General features: G+C 38.1%; 1 protein-coding gene across 1 annotated transcript in view; it reads right to left on the reverse strand.

The window, feature by feature from the left end:
• ANTXR2 (ANTXR cell adhesion molecule 2) overlaps positions 1-22,484 on the reverse strand; it is a 584,995-nt gene extending 562,511 nt beyond the window's left edge. The window contains exons 1-2 of the mRNA XM_053703194.1: positions 21,855-22,484; positions 6,942-7,013 (exon numbers count right to left, since the gene is read on the reverse strand). Of these exons, the coding sequence (XP_053559169.1) occupies positions 6,942-7,013; positions 21,855-22,009 (227 nt within the window). The 5' untranslated portion in view covers positions 22,010-22,484. The remainder of the gene's footprint in view (positions 1-6,941; positions 7,014-21,854) is intronic.
• Between the last annotated feature and the right edge of the window lie 3,257 nt (positions 22,485-25,741).

Consider the following 25,741-nt stretch of genomic DNA (forward strand, 5'->3'; position numbering starts at 1 on the left):
ACGAGAAAGGAGTAACCAAGGGTGAAGTGGTGACTGGAGTATAATTTAAAAAATATTTACCTGCCTTAAAAAGAGGGCGGGCCGTGGACTGATCACACAACAGAAGAAAGGAATTTATCAGGTAAGCATAAATTATGTTTTCTTCTGTTATGTGTGATCAGTCCACGGGTCATCATTACTTCTGGGATACCAATACCAAAGCAAAAGTACACGGATGACGGGAGGGATAGGCAGGCTCACTATACAGAAGGAACCACTGCCTGAAGAACCTTTCTCCCAAAAATAGCCTCCGAAGAAGCAAAAGTGTCAAATTTGTAAAATTTGGAAAAAGTATGAAGCGAAGACCAAGTTGCAGCCTTGCAAATCTGTTCAACAGAGGCCTCATTCTTAAAGGCCCAAGTGGAAGCCACAGCTCTAGTGGAGTGAGCTGTAATTCTTTCAGGAGGCTGCTGTCCAGCAGTCTCATAGGCTAAACGTATTATGCTACGAAGCCAAAAAGATAGAGAGGTAGCAGAAGCTTTTTGACCTCTCCTCTGTCCAGAATAAACGACAAACAGGGAAGAAGTTTGGCGAAAATCTTTAGTTGCCTGCAAGTAGAACTTGAGGGCACGAACTACATCCAGATTGTGTAGAAGACGTTCCTTCTTTGAAGAAGGATTTGGACACAAGGATGGAACAACAATCTCTTGATTGATATTCCTGTTAGTGACTACCTTAGGTAAGAACCCAGGTTTAGTACGCAGAACTACCTTGTCTGAGTGAAAAATCAGGTAAGGAGAATCACAATGTAAGGCTGATAACTCAGAGACTCTTCGAGCCGAGGAAATAGCCATTAAAAACAGAACTTTCCAAGATAACAATTTTATATCAATGGAATGAAGGGGTTCAAACGGAACACCCTGTAAAACGTTAAGAACTAAGTTTAAACTCCATGGCGGAGCAACAGCTTTAAACACAGGCTTGATCCTAGTTAAAGCCTGACAAAAGGCCTGGACGTCTGGATTTTCTGACAGACGCCTGTGTAACAAGATGGACAGAGCTGAAATCTGTCCCTTTAATGAACTAGCTGATAAACCCTTTTCTAAACCTTCTTGTAGAAAGGACAATATCCTAGGGATCCTAACCTTACTCCAGGAGTAACCCTTGGATTCACACCAGTATAGGTATTTACGCCATATTTTATGGTAAATCCTTCTGGTAACAGGTTTCCTAGCCTGTATCAGGGTATCAATAACCGACTCAGAAAAACCACGTTTTGATAAAATCAAGCGTTCAATTTCCAAGCAGTCAGCTTCAGAGAAGTTAGATTTTGATGTTTGAATGGACCCTGTATCAGAAGGTCCTGTCTTAGAGGTAGAGACCAAGGCGGACAGGATGACATGTCCACTAGATCTGCATACCAAGTCCTGCGCGGCCATGCAGGCGCTATTAGAATCACTGATGCTCTCTCCTGTTTGATTTTGGCAATCAATCGAGGAAGCAGCGGGAAGGGTGGAAACACATAAGCCATCCCGAAGTTCCAAGGTGCTGTCAAAGCATCTATCAGAACCGCTCCCGGATCCCTGGATCTGGACCCGTAGCGAGGAAGTTTGGCGTTCTGACGAGACGCCATGAGATCTATCTCTGGTTTGCCCCAACGTCGAAGTATTTGGGCAAAGACCTCCGGATGAAGTTCCCACTCCCCCGGATGAAAAGTCTGGCGACTCAAGAAATCCGCCTCCCAGTTCTCCACTCCCGGGATGTGGATTGCTGACAGGTGGCAAGAGTGAGACTCTGCCCAGCGAATTATCTTTGATACTTCCATCATTGCTAGGGAGCTTCTTGTCCCTCCTTGATGGTTGATGTAAGCTACAGTCGTGATGTTGTCCGACTGAAACCTGATGAACCCCCGAGTTTTTAACTGGGGCCAAGCCAGAAGGGCATTGAGAACTGCTCTCAATTCCAGAATGTTTATTGGCAGGAGACTTTCCTCCTGATTCCATTGTCCCTGAGCCTTCAGAGAATTCCAGACAGCGCCCCAACCTAGTAGGCTGGCGTCTGTTGTTACAATTGTCCAGTCTGGCCTGCTGAATGGCATCCCCCTGGACAGATGTGGCCGAGAAAGCCACCATAGAAGAGAATTTCTGGTCTCTTGATTCAGATTCAGAGTAGGGGACAAATCTGAGTAATCCCCATTCCACTGACTTAGCATGCACAATTGCAGCGGTCTGAGGTGTAGGCGTGCAAAAGGTACTATGTCCATTGCCGCTACCATTAAGCCGATCACCTCCATGCATTGAGCTACTGACGGGTGTTGAATGGAATGAAGGACACGGCATGCATTTTGAAGTTTTGATAACCTGTCTTCTGTCAGGTAAATCTTCATTTCTACAGAATCTATAAGAGTCCCCAAGAATGGAACTCTTGTGAGAGGAAAAAGAGAACTCTTCTTTTCGTTCACTTTCCATCCATGCGACCTTAGAAATGCCAGAACTAACTCTGTATGAGACTTGGCAGTTTGAAAGCTTGAAGCTTGTATTAGAATGTCGTCTAGGTACGGAGCTACCGAAATCCCTCGTGGTCTTAGTACCGCCAGAAGGGCACCTAGAATCTTTGTGAAGATTCTTGGGGCCGTAGCCAATCCGAATGGAAGAGCTACAAACTGGTAGTGCCTGTCTAGGAAGGCAAACCGTAGATACCGGTGATGATCCTTGTGGATCGGTATGTGAAGGTAAGCATCTTTTAAATCCACTGTGGTCATGTACTGACCCTTTTGGATCATGGGCAAGATTGTCCGAATAGTTTCCATTTTGAACGATGGAACTCGTAGGAATTTGTTTAGAATCTTTAAATCTAAGATTGGCCTGAAAGTTCCCTCTTTTTTGGGAACCACAAACAGGTTTGAGTAGAACCCTTGTCCTTGTTCCGACCGCGGAACCGGATGGATCACTCCCATTAATAACAGATCTTGTACACAGCGTAGAAACGCTTCTTTCTTTATCTGGTTTTTTGACAACCTTGACAGATGAAATCTCCCTCTTGGGGGAGATAATTTGAAGTCTAGAAGGTATCCCTGAGATATGATCTCTAGCGCCCAGGGATCCTGAACATCTCTTGCCCAGGCCTGGGCGAAGAGAGAAAGTCTGCCCCCCACTAGATCCGGTCCCGGATCGGGGGCTCTCGGTTCATGCTGTCTTTGGGGCAGCAGCAGGTTTCCTGGCCTGTTTGCCCTTGTTCCAGGACTGGTTAGGCTTCCAGCCTTGCCTGTAACGAGCAACAGCTCCTTCCTGTTTTGGTGCAGTGGAGGTTGATGCTGCTCCCGTCTTGAAATTCCGAAAGGGACGAAAATTAGACTGTCTAGCCTTAGCTTTGGCTTTGTCTTGAGGTAGGGCGTGGCCCTTACCTCCTGTAATGTCAGCGATAATTTCTTTCAAACCGGGCCCAAATAAGGACTGCCCCTTGAAAGGTATATTAAGTAATTTGGACTTAGAAGTAACATCAGCTGACCAGGATTTTAGCCACAGTGCCCTACGTGCCTGTATAGCGAATCCTGAGTTCTTAGCCGTAAGTTTGGTTAAATGTACTACGGCCTCCGAAATGAATGAATTAGCTAGTTTAAGGACTCTAAGCCTGTCCATAATGTCGTCTAGCGTAGATGAACTAAGGTTCTCTTCCAGAGACTCAATCCAAAATGCTGCCGCAGCCGTAATCGGCGCGATACATGCAAGGGGTTGCAATATAAAACCTTGTTGAACAAACATTTTCTTAAGGTAACCCTCTAATTTTTTATCCATTGGATCTGAAAAAGCACAGCTATCCTCCACCGGGATAGTGGTACGCTTAGCTAAAGTAGAAACTGCTCCCTCCACCTTAGGGATCGTTTGCCATAAGTCCCGAGTGGTGGCGTCTATTGGAAACATCTTTCTAAATATTGGAGGGGGTGAGAACGGCACACCGGGTCTATCCCACTCCTTAGTAACAATTTCAGTTAATCTCTTAGGTATAGGAAAAACGTCAGTACTCGCCGGTACCGCAAAGTATTTATCCAACCTACACAGTTTCTCTGGTATTGCAACGGTGTTACAATCATTAAGAGCTGCTAAGACCTCCCCTAGTAATACACGGAGGTTCTCCAATTTAAATTTAAAATTTGAAATATCTGAGTCCAATCTGTTTGGATCAGAACCGTCACCCACAGAATGAAGCTCTCCGTCCTCATGCTCTGCAATCTGTGACGCAGTATCAGACATGGCCCTAGTATTGTCAGCGCACTCTGTTCTCACCCCAGAGTGATCACGCTTGCCTCTTAGTTCTGGTAATTTAGACAAAACTTCAGTCATAACAGCAGCCATATCATGTAATGTTATCTGTAATGGCCGCCCAGATGTACTAGGCGCCATAATATCACTCACCTCCCGGGCGGGAGATGCAGGTACTGCCGCGTGAGGCGAGTTAGTCGGCATAACTCTCCCTTCGCAGTTTGGTGAAATTTGTTCACATTGTACCGATTGACTTTTATTTAAAGTAGCATCAATACAGTTAGTACATAAATTTCTATTGGGCTCCACCTTGGCATTGGAACAAATGACACAGATATTTTCCTCTGAGTCAAACATGTTTAACACACTAGCAATAACTTGCAACCTGGTTATAATCTTTTTTAGCAAAAACGTACTGTGCCTCAAAGAGGTACTTAAACGATTAAATGACAGTTGAGATAATGACTGAAAAACAGTTATAGCATCAACTTTAAAATAACACAACTTTTAGCAAAGGTTTGTTCCCATTAGTAAATAACAATAACTAAATTTACATAAAATTACAGAGAAACGTTTTTATTCACAGTCAATATAAAATTCTCACAGCTCTGCTGAGAGAATGTACCTCCCTTCAAAGAAGTTTGAAGACCCCTGAGATCTGTCAGAGATGAGCCGGATCATGCAGGAAATATAATAGTAGCTGACTGGAAATTTTTTGATGCGTAACAAAGAGCGCCAAAAACGGCCCCTCCCTCTCACACACAGCAGTGAAGAGAAACGAAACTGTCACAATTTAAAGCAAACTGCCAAGTGGAAAATAATGCCCAAACATTTATTCACTCAGTACCTAGCAATGTAAACGATTCTACATTCCAGCAAAAACGTTTAACATGATAATACTTATTAAAAGGATTAGTAACCTTAACAGAGTAGTTCCGGTGAAATACCATTCCCAGAATACTGAAGTGTATACATACATGTCATTATAACGGTATAGCAGGATTTTCTCATCAATTCCATTCAGAAAATAAAAACTGCTACATACCTCAATGCAGATTCATCTGCCCGCTGTCCCCTGATCTGAAGCTTTTACCTCCCTCAGATGGCCGAGAACAGCAATATGATCTTAACTACTCCGGTTAAAATCATAGTAAAAAACTCTGGTAGATTCTTCCTCAAAGTCTGCCAGAGAAGTAATAACACGCTCCGGTGTTATTGTAAAATAACAAACTTTTGATTGAAGTCATAAAAACTAAGTATAATCACCATAGTCCTCTCACACATCCTATCTAGTCGTTGGGTGCAAGAGAATGACTGGGACTGACGTAGAGGGGAGGAGCTATGTACAGCTCTGCTGGGTGAATCCTCTTGCATTTCCTGTTGGGGAGGAGTTATATCCCAGAAGTAATGATGACCCGTGGACTGATCACACATAACAGAAGAAATTGTGAATTTTTATTTGATCGCATTTGGCGGTGAAATGGTGGCATGAAATATACCAAAATGGGCCTAGATCAATACTTTGGGATGTCTTCTAAAAAAAAAATATATACATGTCAATGGATATTCAGGGATTCCTGAAAGATATTAGTGTTCCAATGTAACTAGCGCTAATTTTGAAAAAAAAGTGGTTTGGAAATAGCAAAGTGCTACTTGTATTTATGGCCCTATAACTTGCAAAAAAAGCAAAGAACATGTAAACATTGGGTATTTCTAAACTCAGGACAAAATTTAGAAACTATTTAGCATGGGTGTTTTTTGGTGGTTGTAGATGTGTAACAGATTTTGGGGGTCAAAGTTAGAAAAAGTGTGTTTTTTTCCATTTTTTCCTCATATTTTATAAAACTTTTTATATTAAATTATAAGATATGATGAAAATAATGGTATCTTTTGAAAGTCCATTTAATGGCGAGAAAAACGGTATATAATATGTGTGGGTACAGTAAATGAGTAAGAGGAAAATTACAGCTAAACACAAACACTGCAAAAATTTAAAAATAGCCTTGGTCCCAAATGGACAGAAAATGGAAAAGTGTTGTGGTCATTAAGGGGTTAAGGGGTTAAAGGGATATACAACCCAAAAAATGTATTTCATGATTCAGATAGAGCATACAATTTTAATCAATTTTCCAATTTAATTCTGTTATCAATTTTTCTTCATTCTCTTAGTTTCATTTATTTAAGGTGCAGCAATGCACTGCTGGGAGTTGGCTAAACACATCAGAAAACCAATGACAAGAGGTATATATTTGCTGCCACCAATCAGCAGCTAGCTTCCAGTTCCTGACCATATCTAGATATAATTTTCAATAAAGAATACCAAGAGAATGAAGCAAATTAGATAATAAAAGTAAAATAGAAAGTTGTTTAAAACGGTATGCTTTATTTGAATCATGAAAGAAACTGTTTGGGTTTCATGTTCTTATAAGATAAGAATGATGTAAACACTTGCTTGAAAAATGAAATCACGTGAACGTCGATGCAATCACCTGATTTGAAGGCTGGGATCGATCATTAACTAAAAGGAGGAGGGTGCTGGACACCAAAAAAAGATAGGACGTTCCAAGACATCCTAACGTTGTTAAAGCCCAGGGCTATAAGACAGCATAGAAACTCCTAACGGCGTCTAGGGGTTAAAGATCACACAATAGAAAAGGGATTTCAATTAGCTAAAACAGTCTCACAATTAAAAAATAACTTTACCTCACAAATCTTTCTGTGAGATGTTCCACAAATCCATAGATATCAGGCCAATGATTCGCCACACTTCCAGACCTTAAAAAAAAAAAAAAACGTACAGATATTAGTTAAAATCTACATTTTGTTAAAAAAAAATTTAAATAAATGTAAAATAGGCTAGGGCATAGCAAGTATATGTTAATTTATGTAGCTGTGGCTTATTCTAAAAGACAGCCTAATAATAAAAATAAAATTGTGGAACTCATTACCAAAGGAGGTAGTGAATGCCAATACCCTAGATACATTTAAAAATTATTTGGAGACATTTCTGTCTATAAACAAAATTCATGGATATGATTGCTAGTTTTAAATGGGTCACCTTTTAGTGGGATTATTTAAGCTTAACTGGAGCTTTTTGTATATATTTTAGATTTGTATAGGTTGAACTCGATGGACTTCGGTCTTTATTCAACTACTATGTTGCTAATACTGAAGAAAAAAACACAGCAATGATACTTAGCATTTAAGTACAAATCTACTAATATTGCTATTATAAGTATTATAATTATTACTATATTAAGTATTATTTTTACTATTATAAGTATTATTATTACTATTTTTAGACTTTATGTAGTGCCAACAAATTCTACAGTGGTACATTAACAGGACATAAAGAAGCAATATACATGTCAAGCAATTGAGCATTTTAATATTTTCACTCCAGAGTTGAGCAAGGCCAGCGATTGTCAACTACACATATATGCCACCCCTGATTGGCTCAGCAGCTGTGTTGAGTTCTGTAACAATAGTGCTTACAAGGTCCTTAGCTGACTTTAACGATATGTTTAACCCCTTTGCAGGGGGTTAAAACATCATTCAAAGCAGATAAATGTGCAATAATAAACTCTTCAAGCAAATTAGAGAATTTTGTTGTTGCTGCTTCCTGTCCCTTTAAAGGGACATAATACTCATATGCTAAATCACTTGAAACTGATGCAGTATAACTGTAAAAAGCTGACAGGAAAATATCATCTGAGCATCTCTATGTAAAAAGGGAAGATATTTTACCTCACAATCTCCTCAGCTCAGCAGAGTAAGTTCTGTTTAAAAGGTTATACTCAGCTGCTCCCAGCTGCAGGTAAAAAAAAATAAAAAATGAAGAAATGAACAGCAGCCAATCAGCATCAGCAGTGCTGAGGTCATGAACTCTTTTACTGTGATCTCATGAGATTTGACTTAACTTTCATGAGATTTCATAGTAAGCTGAATAGGGAAATAATATGAGAGTGCACAATGCTCATCCCCTAAGCTGTCCCAGGACAGACATACTAAAATGCTGCTTAGAAGTCCTTTACAATGGGATGTGGCTACTGAGAAACCTTTGAGGTAAAATATCTTTCTTTTTTACATAGAGATGTTCAGGTGATATTTTCTAGTCAGCTTTTTACAGCTATGCTGCATCACTTTCAAGTGTTTAAACATTTGGGTATTATGGCCCTTTGAATAGAACATGAACAAATAAAAGAAAAAACATTCTCATTCTGAAGGAACTAAAGTTAGCTCTAGAATGCCAAGCGCTTCTACTCCAGAGCTAAGCACAACCTAGCAGCTACACACATATGCTGCCCCTGATTGGTTCTGTGGTTGTGCCTGAGCTGACTTTAAACTAGATACTGTATATAGTGTGAAAAATCTAGTCTTGGACTTTTTGTATCCCTATTTTCTTAAAGAGACATTAAACACTAAATAAATGCTACATGGAATGATGCAGTCAAAGAAAAGATTAGTCTGAGAATAACATCTAGATGTATTTTTTAAAGTTTAATTAGCTGTTTAAATATTGACATAAAAGTGTAAATTTTAATATCTATAAAACAATGGGAGCTGCCATGTTGTAACTTAGGTTACTTTCTCTGCTGTGGCCAATTAGGGACAGTTATAAATTGGTCACTAGAGTGTGCAGCCAAGCTCTCTCTCTCTCCCCCCTCTCTTTTGAGCTCTCTCTCTCTCCCCTCTCTTTTGAGCTCTCTCTCTCCCCCCTCTCTTTTGAGCTCTCTCTCTCCCCCCTGTCTTTTGCGCTCTCTCTCTCCCCCCCTCTCTTTTGCGCTCTCTCTCTCTCCCCCTCTCTTTTGCGCTCTCCCTCCCCCCTCTTTTGTGCTCTCTCTCTCCCCCATCTCTTTTGTGCTCTCTCTCCCCCATTTCTTTTGCGCTCTCTCTCCCCCCATCTCTTTTGCGCTCTCTCTCCCCCTCTCTTTTGCGCTCTCTCTCTCCCCCATCTCTTTTGCACTCTCTTTCCCCCCCCCCCTCTCCTCTCTCTCTCTCTCCCCCCTCTCCTCTCCTCTCTCTCTCCCCCTCTCTCTCTCCCCCTCTCTCTCTCCCCCCCTCTCTCTCTCTCTCTCTCTCTCTCCCCCCTGTCTTTTGTGCTTTCTCTCTCCCCCTCTTTTGCTCTCTCTCTCCCCACCTCTCTTTTACGCTCTCTCTCTCCCCCCTCTCTTTTACGCTCTCTCTCTCCCCCCCTCTCTTTTACGCTCTCTCCCCCCTCTCTTTTGCGCTCTCTCCCCTTCTCTCTTGCTCTCTCTCTCTCTCCCCCCTCTCTTTTGTGCTCTCTCTCCCCCTCTCTTTTGTGCTCTCTCTCCCCCTCTCTTTTGCGCTCTCTCTCCCCCTCTCTTTTGCGCTCTCTCTCTCCCCCTCTCTTTTGCGCTCTCTCCCCCCTCTCTTCGCACTCTCTCCCTCCCTCTTTTGCTCTCTCTCTCCCCTTCTCTTTTGTGCTCTCTCTCTCCCCTTCTCTTTTGCTCTCTCTCTCTGCCCCTCTCTTTTGTGCTCTCTCTCTCCCCCCTTTTTTGCTCTCTCTCTCTCTCCCCCCCTCTTTTGCTCTCTTTCTCTCCCCCCCCCCTCTTTTGCGCTCTCTCTCCCCCTCTCTTTTGCGCTGTCTCCCCCCTCTCTTCACGCTCTCCCCCCCCTCTCTTTTGCTCTCTTTCTCTCCCCCATCTCTTTTGCGCTCTCTCCCCCTCTCTCTCTCTCCCCTCCTCTCTCTCTCTCCCCCCTCTCTCCCCCCCCCCCTCTCTCTCTCTCTCTCTCCCCCTCTGCTCTCTCTCCGACTCTCCCCTCTCTATCCCGCGACCGAGCCCGGCCACGCCCCCTTCACGCCCCTTTCCAGCCATTCACGTTCGGCCACGCCCCTTCACGTCGGTCACACCCCCGCTCACGTCCAGCCACGCCCACTTCTGCCGCAGATGATGGATCAGCTAAGGAGTAAGACTCAAAGGCCAGGTGTGTTTGTCCTCGTGCTGTCTCTACTGCCCATGACAGCTTCGGACAAACACACTTGGCCTTTATTATATAGGATATATATGCTTGAGAACAATTAGTCATGTTCATTTTGAAAGAAAGAGTGGAGGATTCTTAACATTATAGTTAAAATATGAATTACGCTATTTGTCCTAAATTTTTAGATAATAGACAGTTTCCAATAAACATACATTGGAAAGTTGTTTAAAATCACATGTTCTATCTGAATCATGAAAGAAAAAATGAAAAAATTCTTTAGGTTTAGTCCTGTATTTGAAAAAGATAAATGAAGCCAGAACACATTGTACTCAAGAGCATGCACATTCAAATGGGCTGATCCTGCAAAAAAAGCAGACCTGCTCATCTTATCTCTCCCTACAAAAAGGCCATTTTTATTATGGGTGGTAGATTAAGTGAGAAAAACATACAGGAGCAACGTCTAATACATTAAGGGCTAGATTGAGCACAACATATCGCTTCCGCGAAAGCGATATTTGCACTTAACTTTGTAATACCAGCGCACGAAAATGTATGCTGGTATTACAAGTGAGGTGCAATGCGATCGCTACCTCGCGTTTGCATTGCAAGGTAGCTTTGTGCTCGCGAGGGCACGCTTCCATAGGCTCCAATGGGAACCTCATTCGGATGCCGTGAGACATGGCATGAAAACTAGTGCAGTGAAGGGAGTAAGTTGCGCAGCGATGGGCAGCAGATATAAATATATATTATATGAATATATACGTGTGTGTGTGTGTGTCATTTTAAATTAGGGGGAGATAAAAGGCGAGTTTAAAATCCTCCACTACGCACAAAATATATAAAAAATAACTCATTGTGTAGTTCATTAACAAATCTAGACAGGCCCAGAGGCTTGTTTTCCCACAGAAAACCTCTGAATTACATTGTTTCCAATGCAGCAAAGGATTCTGGGTAAGATATGCAAATTAAGTACACAAATGAGATTTGTTAATGAACTACACAATTAGTTATTTTTTTATATATATATATATATACACATAAATATATACAGTATATTTACAGTATATTTACAGGGAACACACAGTTCCCATAGACCACTATGTAAAGGTACTTTTCAGTGCCGTTTTTTTTTTTCTAACACCCTGCACCCGCCAACTTTAACCCCTCATAACTGCTTTTTGCAGGGTTTTTTTTTAATAAAAGAAATGCTAAAAAAAAATAATAAAAAAGAAAGAATATACTAGATTTTGGGGGCAATTAGGGGTTATTTTGAAAATTAACCAGAGGTCTGACCTCTGGTTAATTTTCTGAGTGCTAATGTAATGGCTGGTTATTTAGTGCATGCCAGTAAACAGGAGAATTTGCGCGTTTGCAGGCGCGCGATAAATAAACGCTCCACTTTTAATCGAGCCCTAAATGTTACTCAGCATTGCAAACACTTGTAAAAAATATAGTACAACACCCCTTTAAGCAGAAGATTTTGTATGGTCATATCTCCTTTGGCGTGATCAGTTAAGGACAGATATAAATAATCTTCTGCATTGATCAAGCAATCACTGTGCAGGGTGTTACAGTGTTAAAGTTCTGCTTCCTGCATAGTCTTTTCAAAGCTTTCATGGGGAAATGGAAAACACACACAATTGTTCTATAATCTATAAAACATAATACACAAGTGCATCCAAGATTCAAGTGAAATTCATTTAATAATACACCCCTGTCTGCTTAAAGTGATGGTAAATCCAAGTGTACAACAAATGCTAGGATTTACCATCTCTAAATATCAAGTGATGAGATATGTTAAAAATGGTGCTAAACTCACCCTTCTGTGCCGTTGCACAGCACTAAACTTAACGGTTCCTTCAATGAGGTGACATATGCACCTCTGAACCAATATCAGGAAAGAAAAACGCTGGGGCCCATAGTATGTCCATAAGTTTATTGGATACAGGCTTTCATATACAATGAGGTGAGCCCCTTAAGTGGCGCGTTTTGCGCATGCGTACATGCGCTTCATCAAAGAACCAATAGCCGTGTGTCAACTGACAGTGTTCTGTATGAACACACGTCTATTGGTTAAGAGGTGCAAGCAGCACCTCATTGGTAGAAGAGTGATGTGCCGTGGGCCGCCGGAGCCACTGAGTTTAGCGCTGTGCAACGGCACAGAAAGGGTGAGTTTAGCATCACTTAAACTCCACTTAATTTTTAGTGATGGTAAATCCTAGTGTTTGTTAAACGCTTGGATTTCCATAACTTTAAGGTGCACTTACAGGAATAAAACTTTAAAATGCCTTAAAACACAAAATCAGAAACATCCACCTGCATATCGATCCCTCTGCACTTCCGTCTCTATGGCAGCGTCCCTGGGATCTCCAACAAACTTGACCACTAATTAAGTCTCTGAATGTTGGTTTCAATAGAAAACATCCACCTCCGTAACAGATCCCCTATACGCATTTCGTCTATACTTCTTAGAGTTGGTCAAGTGTAATGCTTACACTTATATATTATACTTATTCCTTACAAATAATATCAATTGTTACAAAAACGTTTTCTATAGCTGTTTACTTATAACATAAAAGCCTGTAGATAGATATTTTTGTAACAATTGATATTATTTGTAAGGAATAAGTATAATCTTAAACTTTTTTAATTTGTTAATGGCGTAATCTTTTATATTATAGAAAGTTGCTTATTGCTATATTTTACAAAGCAAGATTATCATACAATGTATTCCATAACAGTGTGTAACATGAGGTGTATGTTTATATCACATGATGGGTGATGATGCTTGAATAAGGACACCTATATTTAAATGTAGCCAGCAGGTAGTTAGACTACTCCACGTGCTAATCCGGAGGATGTTCGATTGGTCCTGAAGAAGAAAAGACGCTAGGCCTCACATATTTTATAGATTGTAACTATTTTGAACCTCACAATGGGTCCCGATACTCAATAGCTGCACTGCGTCTCTCTTTCCGGAACCGGATTGGGCTAATTTTGCCAACTATCTCTGGACTGCCTTATTTTGAGAACTGAACTGTAAAATGAACTTTTATATGATGAAATTATTTGGTAATATAATTTTTTATTGCACCTTAAAGGGATACTAAACCCACATTTTTTCTTTACTGATTCAGATAGAGCATGCAATTTTAAGGAACTTTCTAATTTACTTCTATTATGTTTTCTTCATTCTCTTGCTATCTTTACTTAAAAAGCAGGAATATAAAGCTTAGGAGCCGGCCCATTTTTAGTTCAGAACCTGGGTTATCCTTGCTTAATGGTTTGCTAAATGGATCTACCAATAAGCAAGCGCTATCCAGGGTGCTGAAACTAAAATGGGCTGGCTTCTAAGCTTTATATTCCTGCTTTTTAAATAAAGATAAAAAGAGAACGAAGAAAACTTGATAATAGGAGTAAGTTAGAAAGTTCTAAAAAAATTGCATGCTCTATCTAAATCACGAAAGACAAAATGTGGGTTTAGTATCCCTTTAATTGTATTTAAGAACACATAAATATATGTAAGAGGTGTAAGTATATCATACTACATTAGTCACCTTAAGAAGACCTGATTTGTGCTGATAGTTATTTTTTTGTAGTACCATTGTTCTATACATAAATTGCCACTCTAGAGCTACAGAGAACTGCTGGACCCAAATAGAAAATAGCAAGTGAGCCATTTAGCAGCGGCAGTCGCACATACTTGCCAATCTATACTCAGATTTCAAAATGTCAGCACCCATATAGGATATAACCTAAATATTATACTTATTAAAGTATTTTATGTTTAATATCCCTTTAAACACACAGGGCCAAATAATCTAAAGCTCTCGGTCATGTCGAATGATCTAAGAAGTCTTGTCAGTACACAAAGGTCCATCAAATAAATTTCGACATAGAAATTTTACATTGAAAGATGTTTATATCTCACTATGCAAGGTTCTGTATGTGGAAAAAAAGGCTGCTATGAGGTCTCAAAAAAATCCCCAAAATTTTGTGTGATTTCTCCCCATGGTGATGAGTTTTTGATCATCGAGCTCATAGAGTTCAGTAGCCAGCAGTGCAAAAATGACATGCTCTAGCCAATCAGAACATTTAACTGTTCCACTACAATGTCCTTTTAAGCATAAAAAATTATGACATTCTTAGTTATTTTATGTGAAATTATATTATGTTATCGGTTTCCTGCAATTGTTTCATAATTAATCATTTCAACACGCTGCAGTTATTTCAACCTCCGTCACCAAGACACATTTCTGTGTGGAAATGTTAGCTTGCACAAAACAAAGTCCTAAGTGCAGATTAAAGTGATGGTAAATCCTAGTGTTTTTGAAAGGCTAGGATTTACCAGTGGAACAAATAAAGGGTACTTTCAGTCATGAAGTATAAAATACTTAATGCTAAAAGCGCCTTTATTTGTCTGTAGCGTATGCCGTGCTGAGCGCCTAAGGCCGCCCAGGGCAGAAAACTATTTTTCAATGAGGTGATCTTAGCCAATAGTGTGCTAGCTATCCAGTACAACGTCAACTGGCCCGCACAGCTATTGGCTAAGAGGTGGAAACGTCACCTCATTAAAACAAAGCATTCTGCTGTGGGCGGCCTAAGGCGCTCAATGAGGCATACACTGCCGGCAAATAAAGGAACTTTCAGCATGAAGTATTTTATAGTTCATGACTGAAAGTCCACTTTATTTGTTGCACTGGTAAATCCTAGCGTTTCACAAACGCTAGGATTTACCATCACTTTAAATATCCGTTATACTTACAGAAATATTGAATCTGTTATGGAGATTTCATAATTAAACTGAAATAAATGTATCATTTACCTGTATTATAATGTTCTTTAAAATCCAATAAATAATAAGTGCGAGCGGACATGATACAATGTAGCGTATCATGTCCGCTGCACATCGATAAATGCTAACAGCATATGCTGTCGGCATTTATCATTGCACCAGCAGTTCGTGTAAACTGCTGGTGCAATACAGCCCCCTGCAGATTTGCGGCCGCTAGCAGGGGGTGTCAATCAACCCAATCGTATTCGATCGGGTTGATTTCTGTCCGCCGCCTCAGAGCAGACGGACAGGTTATGGAATAACGGTCTTTAGACCGCTGCTTCATAACTTCTGTTTCCGGTGAGCCAAGCTCCGTACGGAGCTTGATAAATTGACCACTTATATTCTGTTTGTTAAAGGAACATAAAAGTCAGAATTGATACGTGTATATACTTGTATATTTTTTATAGTTATTTCTGTTTTAGGGACATATGTATTTATAAGGGCAGTGCAATTATTTCCATGATGCAATCAATCATGACATGACGCTGTGCATTATCTGAATCGCATGAGGCTGCAAACAATTCCTTAACTTCACATCTGCCACACAAATGCTTCAGCCCAGCAGCAGCACTGATCACTGCTTCAGGGGGGCAGACCAGGAAGCGTCAAATCAGTGTCACAGTACGTAACACTACTGCCGCCATTTTACTTACCTCATGATTTGCTGCTCCAGTCCTGAGGTGAATATAGACAAGGAAGGTGGCGGAATGGCATAGCTCTTTTCTCTGGCCTATTCACTCTGCAGTGCAAACTGCAACGGAAACAAGCCGCTGTTTTGATCAGTTAAATGCTTTTTTTTCATATCGCAAAGCCCTAGAACATATACTATCTGCTTGCCCAAGACGCCTCCATCGATTATTGCACCAGCGAGCCAGAGGTGCTGTGTATCATGTCAGAGATCAATTTAGATCATGCATACCACCACTACCTCACTGAGGGCTAGATTACAAGTGGCGCGATATTGTTAGCGTGGGCGCGACATTGCGATATCGGGCCTGCATTGAATGGAAAGGACCATAATTTATATATACACAGTACACACATATAGTATCTAAATATGTATATGTGTGTATGCATTTGTATTTATATGTTTATATGTGTACATATGTACATACATACATATATACACATATAAACACATATATACACATGTATACACATATATACATATGTATATATACTTTGGAGCCCTTTCTACTCAAATACATGAAAACAAGAAAAAACATTTGTATTCAATATTAATATGTATTATGGTTTTTACCAAAAGCAAGATGAGGTTTGAATTAAAAAACAAACCCACTAAAATAGATGATCAAATTGCTATTTATTTTACATTCCAATGTTCTTCACTTAGAAGAAAATGTTATTTACATTTTTATATATATATATATATACACACACATACATATATATATATATATATATATATATATATATATATACACACACACAAAAATGTATATATTCATATAGATATATAGGCATACATATACAGTATATTTTATAAAAATAAAAAACAGATCTATACAGAAAAAATATATAAATAAAAAGAACATTGTATCCTATGTGAAAAACATAAGAATGTAAAATATTTATTACTCAATTTGGGTTAGCGCTGTAGGTCTAACGCAGTGTCCGGTTAGCTCGCAAGCGTTAAGTTGCACTCTCCATTAAAGTGTATGGGGAAAAGATATCCAAAGTCCTAAAGTTAGCGCTCCTCAGCTTTAAATTTACTTTCAACTTGTAATATATATGTTAAAGCCCTTTGCATGCCTTTTTTTGCTGAGACCTCATATCTATCTGTTTAATCAGTCACTATTAACAGGAGCTGTCCCAGATGATTGGAGAATAGCAAATGTAATACCCCTTCATAAAAAGGGCAGTAGAGAAGAATCTGGCAACTACAGGCCAGTTAGTTTAACTTCAGTAGTAGGGAAATTAATGGAAAGCCTCTTAAAAGAAAGAATTATGACTTACATAAAGACAAACAATTTAGAGGACCAAAATCAGCATGGTTTTACTTCAGGGAGATCATGTCAGACTAATCTAATTGACTTCTTTGATTATGTAACAAAAGTATTAGACAAGGGAGGAGCAGTTGATGTAGCATATCTAGATTTCAGCAAAGCATTTGACACCGTCCCACACAATAAACTTATTCACAAACTATATCTCCTTGGTCTAGATTCAAAAATTGTGAACTGGGTGGAATGCTGGCTTAAGGACAGAAAACAAAGTGTCTTAGTAAATGGAGTTCATTCAGCAGAGGGGGCTGTTACTAGTGGTGTTCCTCAGGGGTCAGTTCTGGGGCCTGTTTTGTTTAACATATTTATCTGCGATATCAGCAAAGGGCTACAGGGGAAAGTATGTCTCTTTGCAGATGATACAAAAATTTGCAAAAGAGTGGATGTTCCAGGGGGGGTAGACAAAATGAGAAGTGATATACAACAATTGGAGGATTGGACAAATGACTGGGGTCTAAAGTTTAACACAGCAAAGTGTAAAATAATGCATTTAGGGAAGAAAAATCCAAATGTTAATTACAGACTCAATGACACTTTACTGACTGTTACAGACGAGGAACAGGACTTGGGAATTATTATTTCAGATGATTTAAAACTTAGTAAACAATGTAGTAATGCAGCGAGTAAGGCTAGCAGAATGCTTGGATGTATTGGTAGAGGTATTTGCAGCAGAAATAGTAAGGTTCTTATGCCACTTTATAGATCATTAGTTAGGCCTCATCTTGAGTATTGTGTGCAGTTCTGGAGGCCATATCTTCAGAAGGATATTAACAAACTTGAATCTGTGCAAAGGAGGGCTACCAAAATGGTACATGGTCTAAAAAATAAAACTTACCAGGATAGGCTCAATGACCTAAATATGTATAGCTTAGAGGAGAGAAGGGAAAGAGGTGATATGATAGCAACTTTCAAGTACATTAAAGGGTTTAGTAAAACTGAGGCTGTGGGTATTTTACATAAAATGGAAAATTCAAGAACAAGGGGTCATGAGCTCAAGCTAAAGGGTAGTAGATTCAGGAGTAATTTGAGGAAGCACTTCTTTACAGAAAGAGTGATTGATTTATGGAATAAACTTCCTCAAGAGGTAGTAGCAACAAACACTGTGGGGGACTTTAAAAATGCATGGGACAAGCATAAGGCTATCCTACGAACTAGATAAGTTTATACTGTTAGGTAAGGTCGGGCAGACTTGCTGGGCCTATGGCTCTTATCTGCCGTCAATATCTATGTTTCTATGTTTCTATGTTTCTTGAGCCCTTATAACTTTTTAATGCAATTTTTTTAATTAATTTTTATCAGTTATGTGTGTAACTGTACTTTTAAATGTATTTTTTTGTGTATTTTGTGCAACTTTTTTGTCTTGCGTAACAGTTAACCAGAGCTCTGAAGTCGTGCTAACCCAAAGCGCATTAAATTCGGTTGTGCTCAAGCAAACGCGGTTACTTTCAACTCATATGTGCGTTATTTCCGTTGTGCGCAATAAGCCGAAAAAATCCAATTATAGCTCACGCGCAACAGTTAGCACACCACTCGTATTCAGTAAAATCAGAAGGTTGGTGAACCCATTAAAAAGGTCCTGTGGATAACACTGCAAGTATATCACAAACATGGTTCTTGTGCAAAATGAAATACACTCACGCACATTTCAATTTTAACTAATATGTTCAGCTTGCCAATTCTTATGCTTGTGTGAACCCGATTCAAAAAAAAATGTTCTAACTCTCATAACATTTTACTTAACAGACTCAATAAATAACATATGAATTTATAAAAGTCTGTTAGTGAAACATTAGGCTTAAAGTGACATTGCATGCAATGGTTTAAAGATCTACCGCTAGAGGTGAAAAGTTCTTCATAGTGGTACCCCGCATTTGTGGTTTACAAGACTTAAGTTGTTGTGGGTAAGAGTAATTCTTGTTAAATAACTGCTCTGGGTATATCTGGTAAATTGTGTAATTGTTCTATAATACTGTATAAAATATATATTAAAAAATATTTTTTTATTTTTTATAAGGGTGAGATTTACCAAAAGCAAGATGAGGTTTGATTTAAAAAAAAAAAAAACCCACTAAAATAGATGATAAAATTGCTATTTGTTTTGAAATTCATTTATTGCATGCATATATTACTGTACTGAGATTTTTTTTTTGTATGCTTATAAGGAATGTCACTAACCAATAAAGCAATTGGAGTTCTGCTTATCAGAGGAATTTGCATGGATGCATTTCACTTTTGAATAGAAGCATTTTTCTAGTATATATGTATTAGTAAAAATGCTTCTAATAAACGTTATAGCTGTTTCAAAAGTGTATTTAAGTATGCACTGTGCACCAGCATTTGATTCACAGCACTTGCTCAGTACTTGCACCATCTGTTAATGTCTCAGTTTGTTAATTGCTGACATGATACAAGCCCCACTAGTTCTCTGAGCAGCTGTAGTGTTTAAAATGCTGGTGCGCTGAGAATATCTTGCTATGCTTCACATGCACGTGCAGAAAAAAAGTTATAACTTTTACTGGAAGCATTTTTGCCAGTACATGTATAATGCAAATATCTTTCTATTCAAATACGTAATTCATCTATGTGCATTTAAATTTTGACTGGAAATCCCCAGTTGAATACAGACAAGTACTTCCTGCTAGCTTCAAAAACAAAATAAACAGCTTAAAAGGACAGTAAACATTGTGTTTGATGTAACAATTCAAATTAGGTGTTTTCTAAAATGTGTGCCATATAGATAAGTGTTCTCACTTCTGTGGAGTTATTTATGAGTCAGCACTAATTGGCTAAAATGCAAGTCTGTCAAAAGCACTGAGATAAGGGGGCAGCGTGCAGTGGCTTAGCTACAAGGTAATCACAGAGGTAACAAGTATATTATTATAACAGTGTGGGTTATGCAAAACTGGGGAATGGGTAATAAAGGGATTATCTATCTTTATAAACAATAAAAATTCTGGAGTAGACTGTCGCTTTAAATAGGTTTAATTGTGTTAGTAATGTCTATTACATATCTCAAATGCCATATTTTCGATCCAACAAACATTTAGTTAATAATAGAAATAATTCTGCGTTTCTGGTGGATCTTTTTGTTGAATGTCTATCACAGCTGCAAAACATCAGTTACTTAAATAACAATTCTTATGTGATTTGTTATTTCTTTGGCTAACTAACCCAAGAGATTAAAACATATTTGCATCATTAAGTTCATAGTTAATACATTGATAACATGATTAGCACAGACTATTGGCTACATGCCATTATGATTATCTTCTATATACTTTTACAGCCGCAAACATGACAAGCAGTCATGAAAGCTAGAAAAATCACTGGAGTCAAGAGATAAACTCTGATTTGGCATTTTATACGGAAAAAGAAAAAAAGGAAAAGTTTCAAAGCTTTTGTAGAAATATGGACACAACTTTTGTCAGTGTAATTTGAAAAGTGTTGCAAAATTAAATTAAAGGGACGGGAAGCTATACAAAAATAAAACTAAACTGATGTGCACGTGCCGCACATAATTTTAAAAAAGGAAACTCATTAGCATAAAAATATTGACTGACGTGTATATACGTTTGGATATAACAAACAAAAAGTCCAGGGCCGGGAATTTGCCACCTTTTGCTCCCCGCTCAAGATGCTCATGCATTTCCAACATGTACCGTATATGATACGTCACTATTTAAGGGCTAAATGTAGCCACCAATCAGCAAGCGCTTCCCAGGTTCTAAACCAAAAAATGGGCCAGTTCCTAAGCTTACATTCCTGCTATTTTTTAAAAATAAAGATTCCAAGAGAACGAAGAAAAATTGATAATAGGAGTTAATTAGAAAGTTGCTTAAATTGCATGCTCTATCTGAATAAAGAAAGGAAATAAATTGGGTTTCATATCCCTTTAAGGGCTAGATTAAGTGGAGAGATAATTTATTGCAAGCCAGCAACGAAAAATATTGCGGCAATGAAAAATATAAAGTTAAAGGCCATAGTTGTGGGAAAAAAAGTACATACTCTAATTCAAGAGAGCATGTTGTTTAGGCAATTGGGTGCCTGCAAATCTATGTGTTTAACTCCTATAAATGGGTTAAACACATAGTTAAAGTACCACTCGGGATTTGCAGCGACCTAATCAGCAGTGCTAGTCGTACAAACCCAGCTGGGCAACTAGAACTGCTGACTGGCTCACTAGATAGATAGATAGATAGATAGATAGATAGATAGATAGATAGATAGATAGATAGATAGATAGATTTTATATAATAAACATTTAAAGTTAATAATTTGGGGTTTTTTGCTTCTTTAATATTTGAATTAATCCACTATCAAATGATTATGCATTGGATAATACTAAAAAAAAAAATCTGAACTGCATGAATACTTATCCTTATTATACACAGCATCCTGATCCCTGGCCAGAGAATGGTCGACTAACATCTGTTTGACCTATCTTGCACTCAGGGGAGTAGTGAAATTGACATCAACACATATACAATGAGATCAGATCAGCACATTGAAGGGAGGGTACTTTTTTATTAGTATCTAAAAAAAAATGTATTTAGCCAAGTAGATTAACTCTTTTAGAACCTGCACACACATATATAGCATTAGACTTTATAAACACTGCACACATATTTACATTACATTTTACACACATACTCTTTCTCTCTACAGCTTGCACACATATATGACCCTGCAAAATACCATCCACATACACAGCATATTGTCCTCACCACAGGCAGACACTATACCCTGAACCCATCTCAGTCTGCACACACAGCACCCTCCCCTCCCCAGGCCCCTAGAGCCATAACTCACTTGTCCAACACGAAGTACAAATCGAATGCTCCCTGGCAGGAAGGTTCTTCTGCCCCAGCAAAAGGGTACAAACAAGGCAGCAGAACCAGTAGCATTAACTGGGCGCCCAGTAACCACCCTACATGGTGCTGTTTAGTCCTACAGCACCTCACCATCCTCTCTGCACGCTGTGGGGTGGGGTCTTTAACAGATAATAAATGAATCAGTAGAAAACACAGCAGCCTCTTCTGACTTCTTTATGTTTCTTTCTATACTCCACTCACTGTTTCTTCACACGCGGCTTCCCCTGCACGTCTTGTTTATATTCCCTGTGTTTATATTTCTTTATTCACCTCCAATTATGTTCTAGTTTCTCAGTCCGTCCCTGTATACAGTACTAGCACTTTGTCCCTATGTGCCTCTCTCTCTACTCCTCCCCTTCTATGTATCTTTTTTTTTTTCTTCCTCTCTTCCTTTCCTTTATATTTTTTTTTACTTCAATCTTCTCTCTCACTCTCTTTCCGGCCAGTTTCTTCAAATCATAACACAGATATTTTGCAGTGATGATGACTACTTCCAGTCTGTTGTTTTGTCCTCTCAAAGAGTTTGGTTTATTCGCTGGAAGTTTGGAGAGATTTTTTTTTCAGTTGGTGACTGCTGTGTAAATTGTATCTCACCCTTTTATAGAAGTGCAGAGGGGAGGATGTGATTAAGAACAGATCATTTTGTTTTATGCCTGCAGGGCTGATTGAATATGTGCCTGAGAGGGGAGGAAATTTACACTGTATATAGTGTCTGTGTGTGTATTATAGTAAAGTTTATGCTAACTGTAGAACTGCAAAAAAACAAAAGGTAAATACAGTGGATAGTAAAATATTCAGATTATTAGTTTTTGCAACTGTATAACAGTTTTAAGACACTGCTTAGACAGTAGTAGATATTTTAGATGGATATAAAACCCACATTTCTTGCATAAATCAAAACATACAATAAAAAAAGTTTCCAATTATCAAATATCCTTAAAGGGACACTGAACCCAATTTTTTCTTTTGTGATTCAGATAGAGCATGCAATTTTAAACAACTTTCTAATTTACTCCTATTATCAAATTTTCTTTGTTCTCTTGCTTTCTTTATTTGAAAAAGAAGGCATATAAGCTATTTTTTGGTTCAGAACCATGGAAAGCACTAGTTTATTGGTAGGTGAATTTATCTACCAATCAGCAAGAACAACACAGTTTGTTTACCAAAAATGGTCCGGCATCTAAACTTACAATTTTGCATTTCAAATAAAGATACCAAGAGAATGAAAATAATTTGATAATAGGAGTAAATTAGAAAGTTGCTTAAAATTGCATGCTCTATCTGAATCACGATAGAAAAAAATTGGGTTCAGTGTCCCTTTAATTTGCATGGAATTCTTTGTGGAAATTGACAGTAAAGTAAAGATATAACTCATGATTTAGACAGAGCATGCCATTTTAAAACACTTTCCATTTAACTTGTATTATCTAATTTGTTTAATTCTTTTGGTATCCTCTGTTGAAAAGCATACATAGGTAGGCCTAAGAGAGGCAATGCACTACTAGCTTCTGATTGGTGGCTGTACATATATGGTTCATGTGTTTTGCTCACCAATATATTCAGCAAACTCCCAGTAGTGCATTGCTGCTCCTTCAACAAAGTATACCAATGGAGCAAGTATTTGATAATAGAAATAAATTGGAAAGTTGTTTAAAATTGTATGTTCTACCTAAATCATGAAAGAAAAACTTAGGTTTTATGTTCCCATAAGAACATATTGTTCCTCTGTCTGGAGCATTTTAAAGCAACATTCTGTGCATACACTGCTGCCATCTAGTGCTCTTGCAAATGTATAACTTGGTAAAAGCATTCTTGTAAAACTGCTGCCATATAGTGTTCCAAACATGTGCATACTCCTGAGCCTACTTACCTGCAAAAGAGAACAATGTAAGTTTAATAATAAAAATAAACTGAATTATTTTTTAATTATTTACACTCTATATGAATCATGAACAAAACATTTTGAATTTCATCCCACTTTAAAAATTGTATGGACATTACCTTTAATCAAAATACAGCCAATAATAATAATATACATAATCCAGTCATGGCATTAATTTTACACTGTCCTACCAGTGTTTTGTAAGTAGTGCTACAACAGTAGGAGGGGCAAGTCATTGGCCATGAAGGGACAGTGTCTGGGCGTATCATGGCAGAGATGGTGTTTCCATGAAAACTGTGACATTTGCCCTAACAGAGGAAGCTGCAGAAGGGATACTAGGCAGACCTCCCAACCAATGACAATCTCGCAATATCCTGGATGGTTGGGAAGTATGAAACTGTAGTGATATAACCCGGCCCATTCTTAGGTGTTCTTAAACCCTTTTGCTGCTCAGCCATTTTCACACCCTTATGCTAGAGTATTTTTAGTTATTTGGCCACCATTACATTTACACATTTTCAACCTTTTTTCCTTGTACCCAGACAATGTAGACCAAGCATTTTTAGAGAAACTTTAGTTTTCAGAAATATCAAAAATGAGAAAATGCCAACATATGAAATGCAAAAAAAAACAATAAATACAGTATATATATATATTATGTCAGTATATTTATGAAAATCTTAGTAGTGCTATCCAAATAATATATATAAGTTTATGGCAGGGTTATAAACACAATACAAAGAAATAGAAACCCTTATCAACCATGCACCTACTAGACCATACAATTAATATAAATATCTGAATTCTTTTATTTAGTTAATATCCATAAACATATTGAACTATATTTGCAATAAAAGGAAACTAAATAAAAGTTTATATGCGTTAGAACCAACTCTTAAGATATGCTATTCTTCTTACAAAACCCAGAACAATATACCTTCACAATTCAGCCTTATTTATTTATTTAACACAATGGGACTAAAAACCTTGAACATCCAAGCAATACAATTCTAAACAGTGTTTATAAAACAATAGGATAATATATATATTCTGCTATTTAACTGCAATTTATCCTAATACAAAATTAACTGACAATATCAGAACTTGCATAGATGAGTTACTTGGTCAATCAGACGCAGATTTAAACAATATATATATAGGTTGTGAAATGCTAACTTAAAAAGAAAAACACACTGCTTCTTTAAATCTATTAAATACAAATTAACTATGCATATAACTTATCTTACAAAAACCTTGTATACATCACCCAAATAAACAGCAATCCGGTTCCCAATGTTTTGCAACAGATCCAATTCGTAGCGGTCTTTAGGTCATCTCATTTGAAAGAAGGTTTTTGCACAAATCAAGGATAAGTTTTAAGCTCCTTGCTGAAGTGAACTTTTTTTTTTTTTTTTTTAGGTATATCGCAGCCAAAATCAGATCACTAATTTTCAACAAGTTACAGACAACTCTCTCTTGTGCATTCAACACTCCCATTATATAATCATTGATGACATCATGTGGGTGGCACTACGGGAGCTGACCTTCCCATTGGTTATCTGGGAAGTCTAAATCGGATTGGCCCTTGGAAATTTCATTTTTAACAGCCAGAAAGAACCTTCTGGCTGTAGTTCTCGCAACATAACACCAGGTGGCAGCATACAGTACAACATAGCAATACAATACAGCATTTCTGACATTTTTAAGCAAGTTAATTTTTTTTTTATAAAATGGTTATTTAATCAGATCACACTCTCTGCATTAATCATATATAACCCCAATTACAGATGGTTAATATTAGGTTATTTTTTCTGATTATTCTGATACCAAATATGTTATATTATTAACATTTTATTATATTAAGGTAATTTAACACTGCTAATTATTAGCTTAAAATGCATTATAATTTTATCAGTATTCTGGCATTTCTTTGCAAATAACAG

The sequence above is a fragment of the Bombina bombina genome, chromosome 2 (genome assembly GCF_027579735.1).
Source record: "Bombina bombina isolate aBomBom1 chromosome 2, aBomBom1.pri, whole genome shotgun sequence".
NCBI classification, from domain to species: domain Eukaryota; kingdom Metazoa; phylum Chordata; class Amphibia; order Anura; family Bombinatoridae; genus Bombina; species Bombina bombina.